This window comes from Medicago sativa, chromosome 3 (assembly GCF_051527215.1).
Source record: "Medicago sativa cultivar Bolivia chromosome 3, Bolivia_mono, whole genome shotgun sequence".
NCBI classification, from domain to species: Eukaryota; Viridiplantae; Streptophyta; class Magnoliopsida; order Fabales; family Fabaceae; genus Medicago; species Medicago sativa.
This window is the reverse complement of record NC_140751.1, coordinates 67535834-67558017: the sequence shown is the minus strand read 5'-3', so window position 1 is coordinate 67558017 and position 22184 is coordinate 67535834. Positions and strand designations below refer to the sequence as shown.

The window sequence follows — 22184 nt, the reverse complement described above, 5'->3', positions numbered from 1 at the left end:
GGGTTAGAATAGAAAGAATAAAGAGTTATTGGGCCTAAACAGATTTAGGAAGAATATTTAGTATTATAAATAGGGAAGCTTAGGTTAGAAAGAGTTTTTACGTTAAACCGCTTTTTGAAAAAGAGGAGAACAAGGAGAGAAGAGAAGAGAAGACAAAGAGAAGAGAGAAGAGGCTGCATCGATTGTTAAGGTAAGTAGGGGTGGGAATAGGTCAGGCCACTCGTCAAGGGCCTATGGCTCGGCCTACTAAAAGCTCGGCTCGGCCTAACTCGCTTAATAAATGGGTCAAGCTTGAGCTTTTTAAAAAGCCTATTAATTTAATTAGGCCAGGCTTAGGCTTATAAAAAAACCTATCAAGCCTACCAGGCCGGCCCGTATACGAGTATATTACATTTTTCCATATTATATATATATATATATATATATATATATATATATATATATATATCAAAAAGAATTACTGATCTTTCAAATTCTCATACCACAATTATTATTTTGTATGACATTGCTATTGATATATTTTTTATATATTCGTGTGAACTATTAAAGCTTGCTACTAATATGCCTAAGGTCAATATAGTTATTAGATTAAGTTTGAAATTGAAATCTTTGCTGTTATCAGACATGATTATTCTTGAGTGATGACATCTTGTCATTACGTAATTTTAGATGTATTTTAGCACAAAAATGGAGTTCACAAGGAGACTTATGCAGCAAAAGAGCAGAAAAACTGAAGAAAAAGCAAAGAATGAAAACGTGTCACGATTTGGATGAAACGTGACACGATTTGAGAAGCTTCAGAAAGGTTTGGTTCGACATTTGAAAACGTGGCACGATTGGTAAAACGTGCCACGATTTGGAGAAACCCTAATTGTTTTCTTGCTCTACAAGGTGAAAACGTGTCACGATTTACTTAAAACGTGACACGATTTGGGCGATATTTTGTGCCTATTTATGCTGAAGTCTATTCCAAAAACAAGGGTTACGAATTCTAGAGAGCAAAGTGCGATTTTGTGACTGCAAGGAAGCCTAGGAGGACGATTTCTTCATCCTTCAACCACTTTGTGTATGTTTTATTACCTCTAATGATTATGTTATTTGTAAACACTATTATGAGTAGCTAAATCCATTAGAGGTTAGGTCTGAGATGATTCGTTGTAACCCTAATTGAGATATTATGTTGTGAAACTCTATTTATTGTGAATGATATTCTAGTCTTTATTTAATTCAATTGTTCTTAATGCTTTTTATATCCTGATCAAATATAAATATGATTTAGTGAGAATGAATGACTACTGACCATAGCTTTCTACTTAGACCTATTAAATTGTTCTAATAAACATGGTTAGTCTAGGAATGGATAATCGTTTATTAGTGATATTAGGTTAACGTGCTTTAAACCTTCAAAGATTATTAGACCACCTAAGGGATTAGGGGATGTAGTTTAAGAAGAGGGTCCTAACTCAAGGGATTGATTAGGACTATTTTGTTAACTATCGTGGGATTAGAAGATCATTCATACGAATAGGTGCAACATAACAATTAGGGGAACATCGATGATTCGAAAGACCTAAACTCATCTCTCTCTTATTCTTGAAAACCAATTTATTTTCAGCAATTACTTTTATGCAATCAAACCAATCTACTACCTAGTGGCAAATCAAAATAACCTTTATACATCCTAAAATACAACGTAGTTGAATTATTGAGATTAAAAACAGTCCTCGTGGGATCGATATTTTTACTACTTCGATAGTATTTGGTGCACTTGTCAAACGTCTATCATTGAGTTTCTATCCATCTATAAATTTTACAATTGTGTTTCATTGGTTTAATCTATATCTAATTAATGTTTTATCTCTATATTAAGTATGTTGCACAAATGGAAAGGAAAAAAAATTGATGAACAGACTCTGTTTGAAATTTGTAACACAAACTAGGCTTTTAAACAGGCTAATAGGCCAGGCCAAACTTTTAAAAAGGCCAGGATAGGCTTAAAATAAAGCCTTTGATAGGTAAAAGGCCTAGGCTTAGGCCTTAGTTTTTTCAACTAGGCCTAGCCTATTTAAGCAAAGCTCGGCTCGGTCCGGCTCATTCCCACCCCTAAAGGTAAGGGTGAGACTAGCATTCAATCTTATTAAGTGTATGATTCTAACGATTAGATTTAACGAGCAGTAGGAAGATTTTATGAGGATTGAGGAAGTAGGGTTTTAAGTGAAGAATTGAGGATTAACCGATGAAAAGTTGTTAGATTGATGTAGAAATTGTGAACAGACCTTAGATGATCAATATGATAATTATTAGATGTAGTTTTGAGGTTATAACCATGGAATTGGATGAGATGTCGGTTAGTTTAAGAATTAGGGTTTTGAGATTGTTATAGATTGTTGATTGAATAGAAGTTTGTTAAAACTATATCTAGATGATGTACAATTCATAGATTAATCATATAACAATGTTCTAATCAAGTTTGGGGTTTAATTTGATGAAAATCGGGGTTTTTGGTGAAAATCTGTCAATTTCCCGTAGGCTGAACTAGCATCGCTAGCCTCGCGAGCAAAGCAGCTCGCCACCGCGAGCACAACCTGTGTGAGAAGTCCAGAACCGATGTTTTGCTCGCCACTGTGAGCAAGTGAGCTTGCCTCGCGAGCAAAACAGCTCGCCACCGCGAGCAAGATCACTCGCCACTGTGAGCAAGTGTTTTTAGGGAGGTCCAGAGAGCTATATTTGCTCGCTGCTGCGAGCAGACCAACTCGTCTCGCGAGTAACTGAAAATTAGACAACCTTGTTTAGGGTTTGTGACCCTTGTTGCACGGCGTGTTAGGAGTTGACCCTTGGGGTAGAGATGAGAGTTGTTCATGAGATTATAAGATATCCAGAGAGCTTAAGATGAGATGATTTTATGTTAATAGTAAGACGATAATGATATATACATGATTATGAGAATTATATGAGATGTTTAAGATGTTGTTGATTATTGTTTGATCTTGTTATACTATGATGTTGTTTTCTGTGCTGCCATGTTGCTGTTATTATTGAGTTGAGAAGATTAATGTGATTATTAATGTGATACTGATATATACGTATTATGTGGAATATTTAAGAAGTTTAAGTTGTTGTTGCTCATTCATTAATGAAGAAATGTCGTGGATTGTTCATATGTTGTTAATGCTGCTGCTGCTAATATTATCAATGTGATATTGTTATATGAGTTTATGTGAATTGCATACGATGTTTTAAGATGTTGTTGATTATCATTGATATTGTTATATTATTATGCTAATACGATATGAAATATTTATGAGCTGCAAATGTTGTTGTTGAATCCATGTTAAGATGTTAAGACGTTAAGATGATATGAAGTTGTTAAGTCGTCAAGTCGTTATGAAGTCGTTAAGTTGTTAAGATGTCATGTTGCCAAGATGTTAAGATGTTAAAGATGTAAAGGTCAGTCTAAGTTGAGGAGTCTAAGATGTTCATGATGTTCTAAGACGTAAGATGTTAAGTTCATGCATACTCATTAAAGTGACGAGGGCTCAAGCCCTGGAGCCTTGTGCTCAAAAGTGACGAGGGCTCAAGCCCTAGGAGTATATTTATGCTCAATAGCGACGAGGGCTTATGCCCTAGAATGGTACCACATGCATTTGCATTGTCAAGACGTTTTAAGACGGAAAAGTTGAATAGTCGAGTCAAGATGATTTAAGACGAAAGAGTTGCATAGTCGAGTCAAGTCGTTAAGTTGCGATGTTGGATGAAGTATCTAATGATGAATTATTATTAAGATGATATATGATGTTATGATATACGATGATATATGATGTTATGATTAAGATGTTATATGATGTTTATGTTTATGATTAAGATGATATGTGATGTTTATGATTATTATGTTAATGATATATGATGATGCTTATGACTAATGTTTGATGATATATGAAGATGTTCATGATTATTATGTCGATGGTATGTGATAAAGGTTGTGATATTATTGATAACATGTGATGATGTTTATGACTAATATAGGGAGATTAATGATACTAGTTAATGAAGTTTAAGATGTTAGATATAATTGTTGAACTATATGCTTAATATTATTGCTTAGTGAATCTCACCCCTTCTGCTTGAAAATATTGCTCTTCGTATGTGTAACTTGCAGGTAATCAAGATTAGGCGTGGTCGTGAGTGGACTCCTCACAAGTGTGTCTTAGGTGCTCTGATACGTAATGGGATGCGGACTTTGCTATTGTTTTCTATTCCTTACGTATTGTTTTACGAGATTTATGATTTTGTTACTAGATTTGAACTAATGAGATGTTTTAGACTATATATTATGAGACTTTTATGATGAGGCCTTTTGTGCCAAAGACTATTTTTAGATGTTGAATAATTCCGCTGCAAGATATTAAGTACTTTGGTGATTGAATTTTGAAAGATTAATTATTATTTATTCATTTATGATTTTTACGAAGTGTGACATTCCGTTTTATGATGAAAACTCTGATTATTAGTTATTTGAAATTTTTATGTTGGAAAAACGGGGTGTTACAATTGGTATCAGAGTAGGTCGGTCCGTCCGGCCAAGTAGTTGAGTAGAGTAGTGTCGTTTAATGGTTGGAATTCATGTAATCCTTGGTATGAACTGGTTAGAGTACAACCATGTTCATATTAATTGTTTTAGTAAGACGGTGTATTTCTCTTCTGCCGAAGAAGAAAGTGGAGCGGAGTTTTTGTCTACTAAGCAGCTGAACCAATTAGAACACAATGAAATTTTGATGTTTTCTTTGATGGCGTACTTGTCTATGGAGAATCAAGTTGTGGGGCAACAACCCAATGCGAATGTTGGTGCTAATGCTGGAGTGAGGATGTTAGAGACTTTCTTGAGGAATCATCACCCTACCTTCAAAGGAAGGTTTGACCCTGATGGAGCTCAGACGTGGCTCAAAGAGATTGAGAGAGTCTTCCGTGTTATGCAATGTGCGGAGGATCAGAAGGTGCGTTTTGGTACGCACATGCTGGCTAAGGAAGCTGATGACTGGTGGGTGAGTCTTCTACCTGTTTTAGAGCAAGATGGTGCGGTTGTTACTTGGGCTGTGTTTAGGAGAGAATTTCTGAATAGATACTTTCCGGAAGATATTCGAGGGAAGAAAGAGATTGAGTTTCTTGAGTTGAAGCAAGGTGACATGTCGGTGACTGAGTATGCCGCTAAGTTTGTGGAGTTGGCTAAGTTTTATCCACACTATACTGCTGAGACTGCTGAATTTTCCAAGTGTATTAAGTTTGAGAATGGCTTGCGTCTTGAGATTAAGCTGGCCATTGGATATCAGAAGATCCGTAACTTTTCTGAGCTGGTGAGCAGTTGCATTTATGAAGAAGATACTAAAGCCCATTACAAGATCATGAATGAGCGGAATAGTATGAACCAACAGAATCGTCATAAGCCTTACAGTGCCCCTGCTGATCAAGGTAGTCAAAGTGGAAATGATGAGAGGATACCTGGAAAGAGAGAAGCTCCTGCTGAGATTGTTTGCTACAAGTGTGGAGAGAAAGGCCATAAGAGTGATGCTTGTCCTGGTGATGTGAAACGGTGTTTCCGTTGTGGTGTTAAAGGGCATACTACTACAGAGTGTAAGCATGATGATGTGGTGTGTTTCAACTGTAATGAAGAAGGTCACATTGGTTCGCAATGCAAGAAGCCTAAGAAAGTTCAGTCTGGTGGAAAGGTGTTTGGTTTATCTGGTACTCAGACGGAGAATGAGGATCGTTGATCTGAGGTACATTTTCGAGGACGAAAATTCTTTAAGTTGGGGAGAGTTGTAATGCCCACTTTGATATTTAATTATTTTTATTAAGTTAGAGTCTATTTATGTGATTTATTTTAAATATGTGTGTTTTATCTTGGTTTTCGGGTCTCAAACATTGATTACGTTTGAACCTTTTAAACCGGTGATATCTTATTTTTTCTTGGGAAGGGAAAAAGTAAGCAAAACCCTTGAGAATCGAGGTTCGGGAGTTGTTTTCGCTACGGGAAGGTGTTAGGCACCCATAACGACTATAGTATCCTATAGGAACCGTCTTTAATTTCTACGCGCGCGCTTTATTTTTAAATGCTATTTTGAAAGTGTTTATTAAACCTAAGAGTTACTAAATGAAGAATTGGAGGGAGAAGAATGTTTTTGGATTTTTATTTTAGTTGAATTGAAGGAATTTTGTTCCTTGCCTACGTACCCGTTTAAGGGATCAAATCCACCGTAGTTCTCTCTCAAAAAATGTTTTTGTTTTTGTTGGTTGATTTTAAGTTTGAAAATGGAGTTTGAAGAATAGAAAGAGGCCTCAAGGGCATGAGATTAGGAAATTGTGAGGTTGAATTGGTCATTTGCAAAATGTGGTCTAAGTTTGATTATTTTCATTGAAATTTGATTAAGAAAATGAAAGGAAAAAATTCAATGGGGTTTTGGACCCCAAGGTTTATTTGGAAAATGGTTTGAGTGATGTTATTCATATTTTTTTTGGAAAATTGGTTTTTTCTAAGTCTAAAGCCTAAACATACATCTAAACATACAATCCTAAACATACATCTAAACATGCATATTCTAACTATATAGTGATGTGTGTGCATGTGTCGGTGCTTGTGTCGGTGTACATCATTAGAGTCCATTGTCCTTTACATCATACCCTAGATACATTCTATGGCCTCTTTGCCAAGAAAATCAAAAGTGCATGAAGGAAAAATATTACAAAACTCCTAAGTGTTTACATTCTAACTTTGGTACAAATTAAATTGCAAGAAAGAAATAGAGATGAATATGGGGTGAAATGGAGATGCTTATGAAATGATGAAACATGAAATGAAAAGAGTTAGTAGCACATGACAATATCAAAGGAAATAAAGCAAGAGAAACACTAGAACATAAAGGATAGAAAATGAGTGCAAACATGGCTAAAATTTGTTCATAGAATGCAAGAACCATATGACCTATAATTCACACATTCCAATACATTTTTAAAGGTTTAGAATCAAGTCTTGGAATGGGAATTAAGGCAACATGATTTACTTGGCATTTTAAAACAAACTTTAAGCATTTTTGCATTATTTAACTACACAATTAACTTGTAAGCTAAGTAACTAATCAAGATTCATACTCATGCATTAATACCAACACAAACAGTAGTTAAAACTCCCTCAAATCAAGTGGCATAGGTCACAAGTGTTCATCAAGCAATAGGATTGAAATCAAGCAAAGTTTCATTCATTTTTAGCACAAAATATGACAAAAATAGCAAGAAAATTAACACCTTATTTTTTAACCAATTTTAACATATGAAAATTATCACAAAATGCTACAAAAATATCAAGAAGCCTACATGAATTTTTTTTTGGAATTTTTTAAAGGTTTTTTAAGCTAAAAATTACAAGAAAATTGCTAGTTTTAATCAAGAATGGTGAAAAAGTCACATATATTTTTTTATCAAGTTTTATTGTGAAACAAGGTTATGAAGCATCAAGAAAATTATCAAAAAAATGTGGAAATTTATTTGGAATTTCTTGAAGAAATTTTTATCATGCAGGAGGTGTAAAAAGTGGAAACAGTGTGTAAAATAGCAATAAATTAGCAAGAAAGCGAAATTCAGCAGACACAAACCCAAGCCCAAAGGTTTGAGTTGAATCTGGGTGATCCAATTGCCTTACAGCCATCAGATCAACCCAACTCCACCTCAAACCCTAGATCCAAGGGTTGAGGGCGCGTGGCACACCATAATGGGACTAGAGAGCACAGAAACAGATGATCCTATGCATACACGTCATGCAGGATCAGATCCAACGATCTAGAACACTAGGAACACCATAAGCTCGCAGTGCGCGCGCACGTAGGGGAACAGAGGGTATAAAAGCATGGCAACTACACACAGCATCACAATTCACACTTCTTTCTCTCTCTAAGTCGTTTCTAGAGAGAGAGGCTCTGAGAATAGACGATCGGAGAAGACGAACGGAATTTGCTCCGGTGCGGTGGTTTGCCGACGGCGCCACCGTGCCGGAGCATTTTTTTTGTGTTTTCGAAAATCTTTTTACATCAAAACGTTCGTCCTATCCTCCTCATTCTACTTCTGGCCTTGATTTTTGCATATTAAGACTTAATGACTCTAGATCTACGAAGACATAACCGGACCAAAATTTGTATTTGAACAACGAAGAAGGGGAACGAGCTTACCGATGAGTTTGATCTGGAGATTTGAGATGAATCACGAAGAAGTTTCAGAGATTCTTCGAATCTTTGTGAAGTATGAATCGATATTTCCCTTCGTTCTTGTTTTCTGACCTTCGTGTTCTTGCTTTTTTTGCTACTGGCCTTTTTGTGTTCTTCGATCCATTTTCGGTTTGATGTTTATGCTGTTGTGTGAATCTGTGGTGCTTGAACCTTGAATCAGTTGAATTTGTTACGATCCTGTGACAAATTCGAGTGATGATTACGGTTCAAATTTTGCGTTCTGATGATTCTTTGAGGAATTGACGGTTGAATCTTGTGGATTTGCGTTGGAAGTTGATTGAATTGGTGATGAATTTGGTGGAATTGTGCTAGTTTTGGACGATTCTGGAGTTAGTTAGGGTTTGGAAGTTGAAGAATTTGTATGAATGTTCATGGAGATTCATGCAACATTCATACTGTTCTTGAGTTTCTGGCTTCTTTGATCCGTTTTTTTGTGGAGAGAGAAGGAAAATTCTGTTTTGATGATGTGTACTGTAATGATTGCTGAATGATGACTTTGACTGTTGAGTCAGCTTTTATAGCTGATGTGTACCTGCCTAGACCTGTTAGATGATGACATGTGGCATAACAAACTTCCTATGGACAAATAAAAGGCTGACACATGGCATTGGACTATGACTTGGACAAAAATGGACTAAAATGCAAATTTTAGAAATTTAGGACTTAAAAATAAAATAAAATGAATTAAAATTGGTAACCGGCAAATAACGTAAAGTGAAACGATTAAAACTGACAAAACGGACTAAAACGAACCAATGGCCTAAATGAGGTACTTTAAAGTACCTCTCTGCCGAAATTTCGTGTGAAATGACCAAAATGCCCCTGGGGCTGAAAATGACTCAGATGCAATTGAAAAATGGATTTTTAACAGAAATTGAATCAAAGACTCATACAAGCAAAATTAAAAGACTCAGAGACAATTTTTAGGATTCAAACAGGGCTTTAACACATGAAAAGACTAAAATGCCCCTAGGGGCAAAACTGACTCAAAATGACTTCAAATGCAATTCTTGAACTGGATTTTGACATAGACTTGAAATGAAGACTTATTCGCACTACTTGAAAGGACTCAAACAAAATTTTGAAAGACTGAGAGAAATTTGACATAAGAAATGACTAAAATACCCTTGCATGTGAATTTTGCAAATACATTAATGTAGAATGCAGAGAAAGATGCAATTGATCAGAGACAGTTCAAAAGGCTTGTAATGCAAGAAAAGAGAAATTGAACAAGTATTTTTAGGTCCAAAATTAGGGTATAACAGCTGCCCCTATTTAAGTTTCTTTGTCCGGAGAGTCAAGAGACAAAGTCTTAGAGTTGACGGGACGAAGATACTTAAATATTAACATTTGCACTGCTTTTGGACATAAAAATACGCTTTCAGATTTTCAAAATATGAATGTCATGCAATATGTTGATTATGAATGCAAGACAAACAACTGGAGTCTATGGAACCTGTCATGTCACTGGGGATTCAGATAGATATTGACAGGGTAGACAAACCAGGGATAGAAAATAAGGTACAAGCTGTTCTCTCGGTCGAACTAGCCACTTGACCAAGGAATACAAAACGAGAGATAGGTGCAAGCTGTTCTTGGGATTGAACTTGGCACTTGACCGGAAACATAGACACATAGGCAGATACGAGCTGTTCTTTGGATCGAACTTGACACTTGATTGGAGATACAAACAGATAGGCAAACACAAACTGTTCTTTCGGATTGAACTGGCTGTTTGGCTGGAGATATAGACAAAAGGGTTGATACAAGTTGTTTCTTTGGATCGAACTCGCTTGTTGGATTATCATCACGTCATGTGGAAGGGTGCAAACTGTTCTTTTAGATCAAACTTGCCGTTTGACCGATAACAAAACATGAGCTGGGTACAAACTGTTCTTTTTAGATCGAACTTGTCGTTTGACCGATGACAAAGCATAAGCCGGATACAAACTATTCTTCAAATCGAACTTGCCGTTTGTCCGGAAGCGTAGGCATATAAGCAGGTACAAGTGGTTCTTTTTGGATCGAACCTGGCACTTGACCAGTAACCAGATACAAATTGAAAATCTGGTTTAACAAGATACCGATTGAGGGTAAATTGTCATTGACCTGACTTGCAAATAGACATGACCATTTTTGTTGGCCCAAAAGCAAATTGAGAGTAAGTTGACATTGATTTGAATTGAAAGTTGACATTGAAAGAGGGATTGAAAATTGAGATTGAGCATAGACATAGACATAGACATTGGATTGAGAGTTGAAATTGGAAAAGACATTGGAAATTGGAATTGGATTGAGACATAGACATTGACATTGGATTGGAGAGTTGCAATTGGCATTGACATTGACATTGACATTGGATTGGAGAGTTGCAATTGGCATTGAAATTGGAATTGAAAATTGACATTGACATTGGATATTGATATTGACATTGACATTGACATTGGATATTGACATTGGAGATTGTCATTGAAATTGGAATTGAAATTGGAGATTGGAAATTGTTTCGAATTGACATTGAATTGGAATTGGAATTGAGATTGCTTCGAATTTGTCATTGAATTGAGTTTGACATTGAGATTGCTTCGAATTTGACATTTGACATTGAAATTGACAGTTGGAATTGAAATTGGAATTGTTATTGAATTTGACAGTTGACAGTTGGATATGCAACATGTATGTATGGTATAGCAAGATTATTGGATGTATGAGCACATAAAATGCATGGTTATGCATGTATGAATGCTTGAAATGCATGATTGATTGGCAGTTTGGTAGAGAGGTTTCACAAAGGCAGACAAGACATTGGAAGATTGGGCACGTAGTGGCTCGTGCTGCGACATATTCACAGGGGAAAAACCTCTTTGGAGAGACCGTCGTTGAGAGACGTATCAAAACCATGGCTGAGGGCAATAGAACTTGTAAAGGAGGACCCATGGAAGGTTCTTGGATACAGGTCGCCGTTGCTAGGCGTGTCAGTGCTGGGTAATCATTGGATGTTCGCATCTGTGGTCAATGCCTTTTCAATATTCTTTTCATTTTTCATTTTCAAACCCCATTTTTGCCTGAACCGCCCTTTCGGGTTTTCGATTCACCGGGGAATAAGATTCTTTTCATCGCCCCATTTTTGCCTGAATTGCCTTCATAGGTTGTCAATCAGCGGGGTGCTCATTTTTGCCTAAGCCGCCCTTTCGAGTTTTTAACTTAGCGAGCTTTTTATTTTCATTTTCATTTTTTCATTTTCATTCTGTTTTTCATTCTCGCCATTGACCACAGATCATCCTGGGGAGTAACCTGCTTGTAACATGTATTGAAATAGACATTGACATTTATTTATTCATGCATGTTTCATTGGAATGTACCCTGTTGCTCAGGTTTGTTTTCGAAATAGACAGAAAAAGATTTTTCAATTTTCAAAAATGCTTGTTTCAGACATTGACATTATCAAATGGAAAGAAAATATTTGTACATAGCATTGAAAGTAGAAAGAAAAAGTAGAATTTCAAACAGTAGAAAGGCTCAAATTGATGTAGAAGAGTGAGGGTCAGCCAAAGGCATGACTTCACGGATTTACAAAGCTTGGAAAATGGTAATTTTATCGGTTGGTGATACATTGAACACGATGACCGCTACATTTCATAGAAACTTTGAATTCACAAGTACAGAAGCCTCTGATGAAGACGACCGTTGACAGTTGCAGATGCCCCAAGGGGTGATGGCGATTTGCCAGATATAGTTACTTGTCTTTTATCAACCTCATTTTTGCAGAACCGCCCTTTCGGGTTTTCGGCTCATCGAGGCGCTCATTCTTGCCTGAGTTGCGTACAATCTCAGCGAGCTCTTTCATATTCATTTTTTTTGTCCCTAACTTTTGCCTGGATCGCCCTTTCGGGTTTTCGATCCACCGGGAAGCGCATTTTTGCCTAGGCCGCCCTTTCGGGTTTTCGACCTACCACGCTGTTCTTTTCTTTCTAGACAAAGTATTTCTTGACTATATCGGCATTAACAGGATTTGGAAGCTCAACACCATCCATGTGTGTAAGAATCAAAGCACCACCAGAGAAAGCCTTCTTGACGACATAAGGACCTTCATAGTTAGGTGTCCACTTGCCCCTTGGGTCGGGTTGCTGATTTATTCTTCTTTTCAACACAAGTTCGCCTTCCTTGAATTCTCGAGGTCGGACTTTCTTGTCAAAAGCATTCTTCATTCGCACTTGATACAACTGTCCATGAGTCATAGCATCCATACGTTTCTCTTCAATCAGATTCAATTGATCATACCGACTTTGACACCATTCAGCCTCAGTTAATTTTGCTTCCATGATCACTCGAAGAGATGGAATCTCCACTTCCAGAGGGAGAACTGCTTCCATACCATATACCAGAGAGAAGGGAGTTGCCCCGGTTGAACTGCGCACTGTAGTACGATAACCATGCAGGGCAAAAGGTAACATTTCATGCCAGTCTTTGTAAGTAGTGACCATCTTTTGAACAATCTTCTTGATGTTCTTATTAGCGGCCTCAACTGCACCATTCATCTGAGGTCTATAAGGAGAAGAGTTGTGATGTTCAATTTTGAATTCTTCACATAGGGCTTGCACCATGCTATTGTTCAGATTGGAACCATTGTCAGTGATGATTTTGTTGGGAACACCATATCGACAGATGATGTTATTCTTGACAAACTTGACAACCACTTGCTTGGTCACGTTTGTATAGGAGGCAGCTTCGACCCACTTGGTGAAATAGTCAATTGCCACTAGAATGAAACGATGTCCATTGGAAGCTTTTGGTTCAATTCTTCCGATCATGTCGATGCCCCACATAGAGAAGGGCCGTGGGGAAGTCATAACATTGAGAGCATGTGGAGGCACATGAATCTTGTCAGCATAAATTTGACATTTGTGGCATCTTTTAGCATGTTTGTGGAAATCACGCTCCATGGTGATCCAGTAATAGCCGGCTCTTAACAGTTTTCTTGACATGGCGTGACCTGAAGCATGGGTCCCAAAAGTACCGTCATGTACATCATGCATCAATTTCTTAGCTTCTTGTTTGTCCACACACCTTAACAAGACCATGTCATAGTTCCTCTTGTATAGGATTTCTCCGTCCAGAAGAAATTTGCTAGCCCATCGTCTCAAGGTCTTTTTATCCCTGTTGGAAGCACCGGGTGGATATTCACGATTCTGCAAGAATTGTTTGATGTTGTAATACCAAGGCTTTTTATCATTCACATCTTCATCAGCTTGATCTGGCATATTTTCAATGGTAAACACATGAGCGGGTCTATCAAGACGTTGTACTTTGATTACGGGCACATCATTCCAATGATTGACACGAAACATGGAAGACAAAGTAGCGAGAGCATCAGCCATCTGATTCTCATCCCGAGGGATGTGGTGCAGCTCAACCTTTGTAAAATATGTCAACAGACGTCTTGCATAGTCACGGTAAGGGATCAGCTTCTCATGATGAGTCTCCCATTCACCCTTTATTTGATTGATAACAAGTGCAGAATCTCCATAGATGTCAAGGTGCTTAATTCTCAGATCAAGGGCTTCTTCAATGCCCAAGATGCATGCTTCATATTCAGCTATGTTGTTTGTGCATTCAAAAGTTATTCGAGCGGTGAAAGGAATGTGGTGCCCCTGCGGAGTTACAATGATGGCTCCAATTCCTTTACCGTAAGCATTAACAGCACCATCAAACACCAATCCCCACTTGCTATTGGGATCTGGCCCCTCATTGATTAGTGGCTCTTCACAGTCTTTTGCTTTCAGATACATGATCTCTTCATCAGGGAAATCAAACTTAATTGGCTGGTAATCATCAAGAGGTTGACAAGCAAGATGCTCAGCAAGGATGCTTCCTTTGATTGCTTTCTGAGCTTTGTACACAATATCATATTCAGACAACAACATTTGCCAACGTGCAATCTTCCCGGTAACAGCAGGCTTCTCAAAGATGTACTTGATTGGATCCATTCGGGATATTAACCAAGTTGTATGATTCACCATATAATGACGCAGGCGTTTGGCAGCCCAGGCTAAAGCACAACAAGTCTTTTCAAGCATTGTGTACCGAGTCTCACAGTCGGTGAACTTCTTGCTCAGATAGTAGAAGCATGCTCTTTCTTACCAGTCTCGTCTTGCTGACCGAGAACACAACCCACTGAATCATCTAACACTGACAGATACATAATCAAAGGCCTTCCCTCCACTGGTGGGACAAGGATAGGTGGTTCCAACAGGTATTCTTTAATGCTATCAAAAGCTTCCTGACATTCATCATTCCATACAACAGGCTGATTCTTTCTGAGCAATTTGAAAGTTGGACCACAGGTAGTGGTCATGTGAGATATGAACCTTGAAATGTAATTCAAACGTCCGAGGAAACCTCTGACTTGCTTCTCAGTTTGAGGGGCCGGCATCTCTCTGATGGCTCGGACTTTGTCAGGGTCAACTTCAATGCCTCTTTGACTGACAATGAAGCCTAGCAACTTCCCAGATCTTACACCAAATGTGCACTTGTTAGGATTCAAACGCAGCTTGTACTTTCTCAGTCTTTCAAACATCTTTTTCAAATACACAACATGCTGCTCTTCATCACTTGACTTCACAATCATATCATCAACATATACTTCAATCTCTTTGTGAATCATATCATGAAACAGAGTGGTCATACCCCTTTGATAGGTAGCACCAGCATTTATCAAGCCAAATGGCATCACTTTATAACAGAACGTTCCCCACGGAGTGATGAAAGACGTCTTTTCTCTGTCTTCAGGTGACATTCGTATCTGATTATAACCAGAGAAACCATCCATGAAGGAGAACACTTTGGATTGAGCAGTACTGTCAACAAGCACATCAATATGAGGCAATGGGAAGTTATCTTTCGGACTGGCTTTATTCAGATCTCTGTAATCGACACACATTCAAACTTTCCCATCTTTCTTTGGCACTGGTACGATGTTGGCAATCCACTCAGGATATTCAGCTGTCATGAGGAAACCCGCATCAATTTGCTTTAGTACTTCAGCCTTGATCTTAAGAGCCATGTCTGGACGAGACCTTCTCAATTTCTGTTTGACTGGAGGACATTCAGGTCTTGTCGGTATCCGATGTTCCACAATCTTGGGATCTAGACCCGGCATATCTTCATAGGACCATGCAAAGACATCTGGATAATCATGGAGAAGCTGAATGATCTTCCTTTTCACCTCTGGCTCAAGTGCAGCACCAATCTTGATCTCTTGCTTGTTTTCTTCAGTACCCAGGTTGATAAGCTCAATCTCTTCCAGGTGAGGCTGAATGGCTCTTCTTTCTTGGGATGATCTTTATAATATGATTGGGATGATCTATGATTGGGATGATCTTTAGAAAAATGTTTTTTATGCAGATTTTTGAAATTAATAAGAAAATAACAAATGTTTTGGTTTTTTCTGGCATTACCATTATTTCCAAAAAAAAAAGCACTAAAAAGTAAAAAACAAAGATTCGTGAGAAAGACGACAACTTTTATTGATAACGGCAATGCCGAAACAAACATGCCCTTACAATGATATCACTTTCGCCTTGGGCAGAGCGAAAGGATTGTTATTTTGAAAACAGAAAACACGAGCAACAAAACACATTACATGGAAGCATGCATGACTAAAGGAACATCAATGGCTTCCCAATTTCTCACAGTGCCTCCTGGTATAACAAAGGTAGGCACGTAACCGCCTCCAGCAGCATCTTCAGTAATAGCATTGATGTACCCAGCACTGTAAAAGGTTCCCTTTGAAACAGCAGATGTCGGGGAGAATCCAAGGCCCTCTTTACGCTTGTTTTCCAAGATCTGAATCACCCTGCCCCAGCCAGCAGCTTGCCCTGCTTGGACAGCCTTCTGGGCATCTTTGAGTGAGGCCATGCTAGCACCAGCCCTCCGGGGTTCTGCACCCTCGACAGTCAAGCCTTGAAACGACGTTCCTTCAGCGGACCCTGCTTCAACACAAGAGAACGATGATACTTGGCTAACTAGATATGCTTCCTCACCATGCACAGTGACAATCTTACCATTCCTCATGAACTTGAGCTTCTGATGCAAAGTGGAAGTTACCGCTCCAGCGTCATGGATCCATGGTCTTCCGAGGAGACAACTGTAGGAAGCATTGATGTCCATAACTTGGAAAGTAATCTGAAACATCTCAGGACCAATAGTAATTGGCAAGTCCACTTCCCCGAGAACATCCTTGCGGGATCCATCAAAAGCTTTAACCAGATAGCTGCTACCCCTCAGAGAAATTCCATGATGGCTCAATTGCCTTAGTGTGGATTCAGGCATTACATTCAGAGACGATCCAGTGTCCACCAATACGTTGGATATCATATCAGACCCACAGTGCACCGAGATATGTAGAGCCAAGTTGTGGCGTTTCCCTGCTTCGGGGAGCTCATCATCACCAAACCCCAAGTTGTTGCAGGCCGTGATATTACCCACTATTCCATTGAATTGCTCCACGGAGACTTCGTGGTCAACATAAGCTTGCTCCAGTATCTTCATTAACACCTTCCTGTGAGCTTCTGAGCTCATAAGTAGAGACAAGATGGATATCTTTGATGGGGTTTGTAGCAGCTGGTCAACAATCTTATAGTCACTTTTCTTGATAAGTCTCAGGATTTCGTCCAGATTGGACTCTTCAATAGATTGGCCTGCTGGGCCGGTGTTCTTGTCAACAGGAGGAACAACTGGTGGAGTTATTGTGGCAATAGGTGTCACCACCTTCTTTTGAAACAAGGGTGGACGGACTTTTCCGCTTCTGAGAGCTGTAACTTCACTAGCAACATTATCAACTGTAGCTGGGGATACCAGAGGCACCTCCACTCCGCTCTCGACCATGGTTGCATTGTATTTGTAAGGGATTGCTTTGGTAGAGGTATAAGATACCGGACCAGGTAGCCTGATCACCAAAGGCTCAACATTTCTCGTCTGAGATACACTTTCAACAGGGGAGTCATGGAACACTGGCACAATCACACATACATCACTGGCAATCAAGTGTTTGTCATCCATCAGGCTCTGGATATCATTTTGCACCACGCAACAGCCCATAGGATTCTGCAGACATTCTGAACAGGAAGCATGATGGTGTTTGAACAGGGAAGCCTGGCAGAGCTTGACATGTAATGGCACCAAAGGAGTGACAACATTGCGGACATCCAACATGGGCTCTTCCTGAGGAATAGGGATTCCTTCGAAGGCCTCAATCATATTAACAGCAGCATGGTTTGGAAGCGGGTTGTCAAGGACATGAGGAACACTGTTCTCAAAAGTCAAACGTCCTTTTTCTATCAGGTCTTTCACAATATATTTTAGAGCAAAACAACCTTCAACATCGTGGCCTTGAGCACCCTGATGAAATTCACATGTTAGATCCTGTCGGAATCTGGGAGGCAATGGATTGGGCGGAGGCTTGCCTGGTCTGGTGACACAGTGTCCCTTGGCCAATAGAGTTGGGAGCAGCTCACCATACCGCATTGGTATTGTTGGAAAAGAAGGCTTGGGTCGGGGACCCTGTTGTTGCTGCCGTTGCTGTTGAGCAGGAGGCTGTTGTTGTACTTGCTGAGGAATGGCATTGACGGGCATTGGTGGTTGACCCGGTGGTAGAGGATATTGCTGGTAGAATGGTGGGAAGAAAGGATGTTGAGAGTACTGCATGTAGTGATAGGGCAGAGGTAGTTGTGTAGCAGCTGCAGATGGGTTACCAGACACCATTCCTACGTCAGATTCTTTCCTCTTGTGATGACCGTTACCGTACTTCTTTGGTGCACTGTTTGAAGATTCACCCTTCTCAAGGACAATAATACCATCTCTGACAGCCTCCTCTAGACGAGTTCCCATTGTAACCATATCAGAGAAGTTGTTTGGGGCAGAGACTATCATTCTCTCCTTATATTCCTTCTTCAGAGTCTTCAGGAATGTCTGTGTTAACTCTTCCTCATCAAGTCGAGGGGAAACACGGGCAGCTTCCCCTCTCCACCTCTGAGCATATTCTCGAAAGGTTTCATCTGATTTCTGAGATAGGGCTTTAAGAGAGTCCCTATTTGGCCTCAGACGGGTGTTGAACTCATATTGACCTTCAAAAGCAGCAGCGAGTTCCTCAAAGGTATGGATGTTGTCTTTGCTCAAACTAGTGTACCAATCTGCTGCATCATCTGTCAAGCTACTCTGGAAGCAGTGGATCATCAGTGCATCATTATCTGCGTAATTAGCCATCTTTCGGACATACCGGATGACATGGTTATGTGGGCAAGAAGTCCCGTTGTACTTGTCAAATTCTGGCTCTTTGAATTTCTTAGGAACCTCAAATCGGGATACCAAGCATAGATCACGAGCTTTAGCAGGAGCACCATTGTTTCCTCGGCTAGCCTTGACCTCACGGAGTTCTCCAGCCAACTCCCTCAACTGTCTTTTCATAGCTTCCATTGCGGGATCTTGTCCACGCGGAGTATCAACATCAATCACTTGTTGCACAGTGTGTACAATAGGGTCAGTAACAACGGTGGTCACCTGAGGCATAGCAGTAGACACAGGAATCTGTCCTTGACCAGCAAAACCAGAGACACCAGCAGCAGTGTTAGGAGAGTAGTAAGCTGAGAGGCCATAAGGGCGGCCGTTGGGCATAACAAAACGAGCATCAGTAGCCACAGTAGATAGTGGGATAGAGGGAATCACCTCAGCAGTGACTGGAATAGAAGTGGCTGGCTGTTCTTGTGAAGCCATCATGGCGGACATGGCGTCATGAGCCTTGGCCAAGTCTTCTTTCATAGCAGCCAATTCGGCACGGACCTGAGCATTTTCTTCTTCAAAATTAGCCATCATCCTTCTCTTGTGAAATCTTGTTTGATGAATTCTGTCTGGTTGGTAGACTTTGCGAACACGAGCCACTTTTCAGACTGCGGCGGACAAAACCAGGAGGCAATGAGCACGAGAGAAGTTTCTTGTGACCAATGAATGCATATGATGCATGAAATGTGTTAATGCATATGCAAAAAAAGACTCTTTTTATGTTATCGAAGGGTTTTAGACAAATTAAAAACTTGTAAACATTACTAACAACAATTAACATAAACGGGAAACAAACAATCAACATATAGTTTTACAAGGCAATTTCAACATGAACAAATGGAAATAATAACAGGAAATGGAAATCCTCAAGCATAGGAAGTGGAAGCGTCATCCTCAGACTCAGACTCATAGTCGCAGTATCGTGCATAGAAGTCACGGGCACCCCTAGCCCTCTTGGAGTCTCTCATAAGCAATCTATCTTTCTCTTCAATCTCTCTCTTAGCCTTAGCTAACTCTTTCTTCAGTGTCAAGACCTCATGAGTCTGCTGCTCACCCTTTCCATCCAAAGTCATGATCAAGTTCTCAGCCTCATAGTATCTAGCCCTCCACTGATGCTTCTCCCGACTCTCCATAGCTAGATGCTCTTGATACATCTCCTGGGTAGGTGGGAGTAGAGGCAAAGGCATGGTAGGAATAGATGCAGACACATATCTCATAGAGGGGTAAGGCATGCCAATCTCCTCAGCTTGGTTTATCACCCACTGTGTATAGGCCTCATGAGCAATACCGGACCTTACACCCATATGCTTCACCTCTTTCTTCCGAAGCTTAGTCCAAGCTTGCATGAAGTCTTCTCTAATTCCGGTGGGAGCATTGGAGTAGTGAAAGAAGTAAGGAGCTGTAGCAAGATTGATGGGCTTATCTTTCATCGGGAAACCAAATTGTCGCAAAGCGAGCTCCGGGTTATAGTTGATTCCACCCCGGGTACCAAGAAGAGGTACATTAAGAAACTTTCCACCACCAAAGATAATTTCCTTGACCCTAGAAGCGGGAGTAAGCCAAACCACTTCATTAGGAGTGAGAGCCATAATCCTCTGTGAGATAGACCAATTCCTCGGATTGTCGTGAAAAGACTGCGGAAGGTGCGAAATAAACCACCTATAGAGGAGAGGCACACAACAAAGAATGTATCCACGACCTTTGTCGGAACGATCGTGAATAGAATGGTATGTGTCAGCTAGCAAAGTAGGAACCGGATTCTTGGAGTGGAAGATCATAATAGCATTCATGTCCACGAAGCCATCAAGATTCGGAAAGAGAATAAGCCCATAGATGAGAAGTGCAAGAATAGCCTCAAGAGTGTCCTGACAAGTGGTATTGAGGTTGGCTTTCCCAAGAAGATACTCTAAAGTGAACCCTCGGATGCGTGCCTTAGTGATAAGATTTTTGGAGACATTGGTGGTCTTGAGATAGAGGTCCTTAGCAATAACCAATGGAGTAGGAGAATTTTCAGGTCCTGAGAAAGGTATCCCCTTAGCAATAGATAAACCCATCAAGGAAGAATAAGCCTCTAGAGTAGGCACCAACTGAAAGTCTGGGAAAGTGAAGCACCGATACCCCCGATCATAGAATTGCACTAGAGTGTGCACAAGCTTCTCATCCACATTAGTATGGAGAATAGGAAGTAAAGCCCCGTAACGACGTCGGAAACCAGTCGGATCCTCAACCTTGAGTGCCAAATCTCTCAAACTAGCCAAATCCACTTCCTTGAACTTGTAGGACTTAGTCATCTTCATTCCTACAATGTTTACAAATTCAACTTGTCTAAGCCCTTCGATAACAATGCATGGAAAAAGTTTATGCATGTATGCATGAATGCATGATTATGTTCAAGTTCGGAGAAAACATGGTGGGTTAAAGTTCAAAGTCGAGGAGTCATGGGTGGACACGGTGTCCGGTGAATCTAGGGCTTTAGGATAATAGTAACCGGGTTCTAAAAAGATTCCCAAGTTGCAACCTCTCCGACGTATATCACGGCGTCACGAGACAACACTCGCTCCATGATTATCCGTGGAAGGTCTAACTTGAGTGTAGTATCGCGTGACGACTAAAACTCGAGACAACACTCGGTTTAGCCTCCGCACTACATCCTAGAAAATGGCCATGGATGGGTTTGGTTATCTACGGTTCATAGCGTCATAGAACAATTAGAAGTAAAGTGCCTAAACGCGACAACACGCGACGACAACATCACCCCCAAAATGCCTCAGCTATGTGGGATTGATCGCATAATCCAAAACACGAGGCAACCCCCGGAATGAATTGTCGATTATATCCCTCCTAAATCCTAAGTTCACTCAGCCCGGGTGCAGGACTTTTGATATTCTCACCCCACACGTTTGCAAGAAATTAAACATTTATTCACATAGGAAAGCAAGTAAAAGAAGCAAGTAAAAATACAAGCGCAAGCGTGGAAATAAAGACTAGGCGTAACTCTCAAATCTCCCCAGTGAAGTCGCCAGCTGTTTTATCTTGGTTTTCGGGTGTCAAACATTGATTACGTTTGAACCTTTTAAACCGGTGATATCTTATTTTTTCTTGGGAAGGGAAAAAGTAAGCAAAACCCTTGAGAATCGAGGTTCGGGAGTTGTTTTCGCTACGGGAAGGTGTTAGGCACCCATAACGACTATAGTATCCTATAGGAACCGTCTTTAATTTCTACGCGCGCGCTTTATTTTTAAATGCTATTTTGAAAGTGTTTATTAAACCTAAGAGTTACTAAATGAAGAATTGGAGGGAGAAGAATGTTTTTGGATTTTTATTTTAGTTGAATTGAAGGAATTTTGTTCCTTGCCTACGTACCCGTTTAAGGGATCAAATCCACCGTAGTTCTCTCTCAAAAAATGTTTTTGTTTTTGTTGGTTGATTTTAAGTTTGAAAATGGAGTTTGAAGAATAGAAAGAGGCCTCAAGGGCATGAGATTAGGAAATTGTGAGGTTGAATTGGTCATTTGCAAAATGTGGTCTAAGTTTGATTATTTTCATTGAAATTTGATTAAGAAAATGAAAGGAAAAAATTCAA

At 39.7% G+C, this 22184-nt stretch overlaps 2 protein-coding genes across 2 annotated transcripts; one reads left to right on the top strand and one right to left on the bottom strand.

Annotated features, from left to right (window-relative positions):
* Positions 1-4784: 4784 nt before the first annotated feature.
* LOC146939399 (uncharacterized) lies at positions 4785-5765 on the top strand. The gene is made up of 2 exons (XM_085749772.1): positions 4785-5001; positions 5062-5765. The coding sequence occupies exons 1-2, from the start codon at positions 4785-4787 to the stop codon at positions 5763-5765; spliced, it is 921 nt and encodes a 306-aa protein (XP_085605898.1).
* Positions 5766-15905: 10140 nt separating this feature from the next.
* LOC146939398 (uncharacterized) lies at positions 15906-17366 on the bottom strand. The gene is made up of 2 exons (XM_085749771.1): positions 16331-17366; positions 15906-16255 (listed from the first exon to the last, which is right to left on the bottom strand). The coding sequence occupies exons 1-2, from the start codon at positions 17364-17366 to the stop codon at positions 15906-15908; spliced, it is 1386 nt and encodes a 461-aa protein (XP_085605897.1).
* Positions 17367-22184: the final 4818 nt, after the last annotated feature.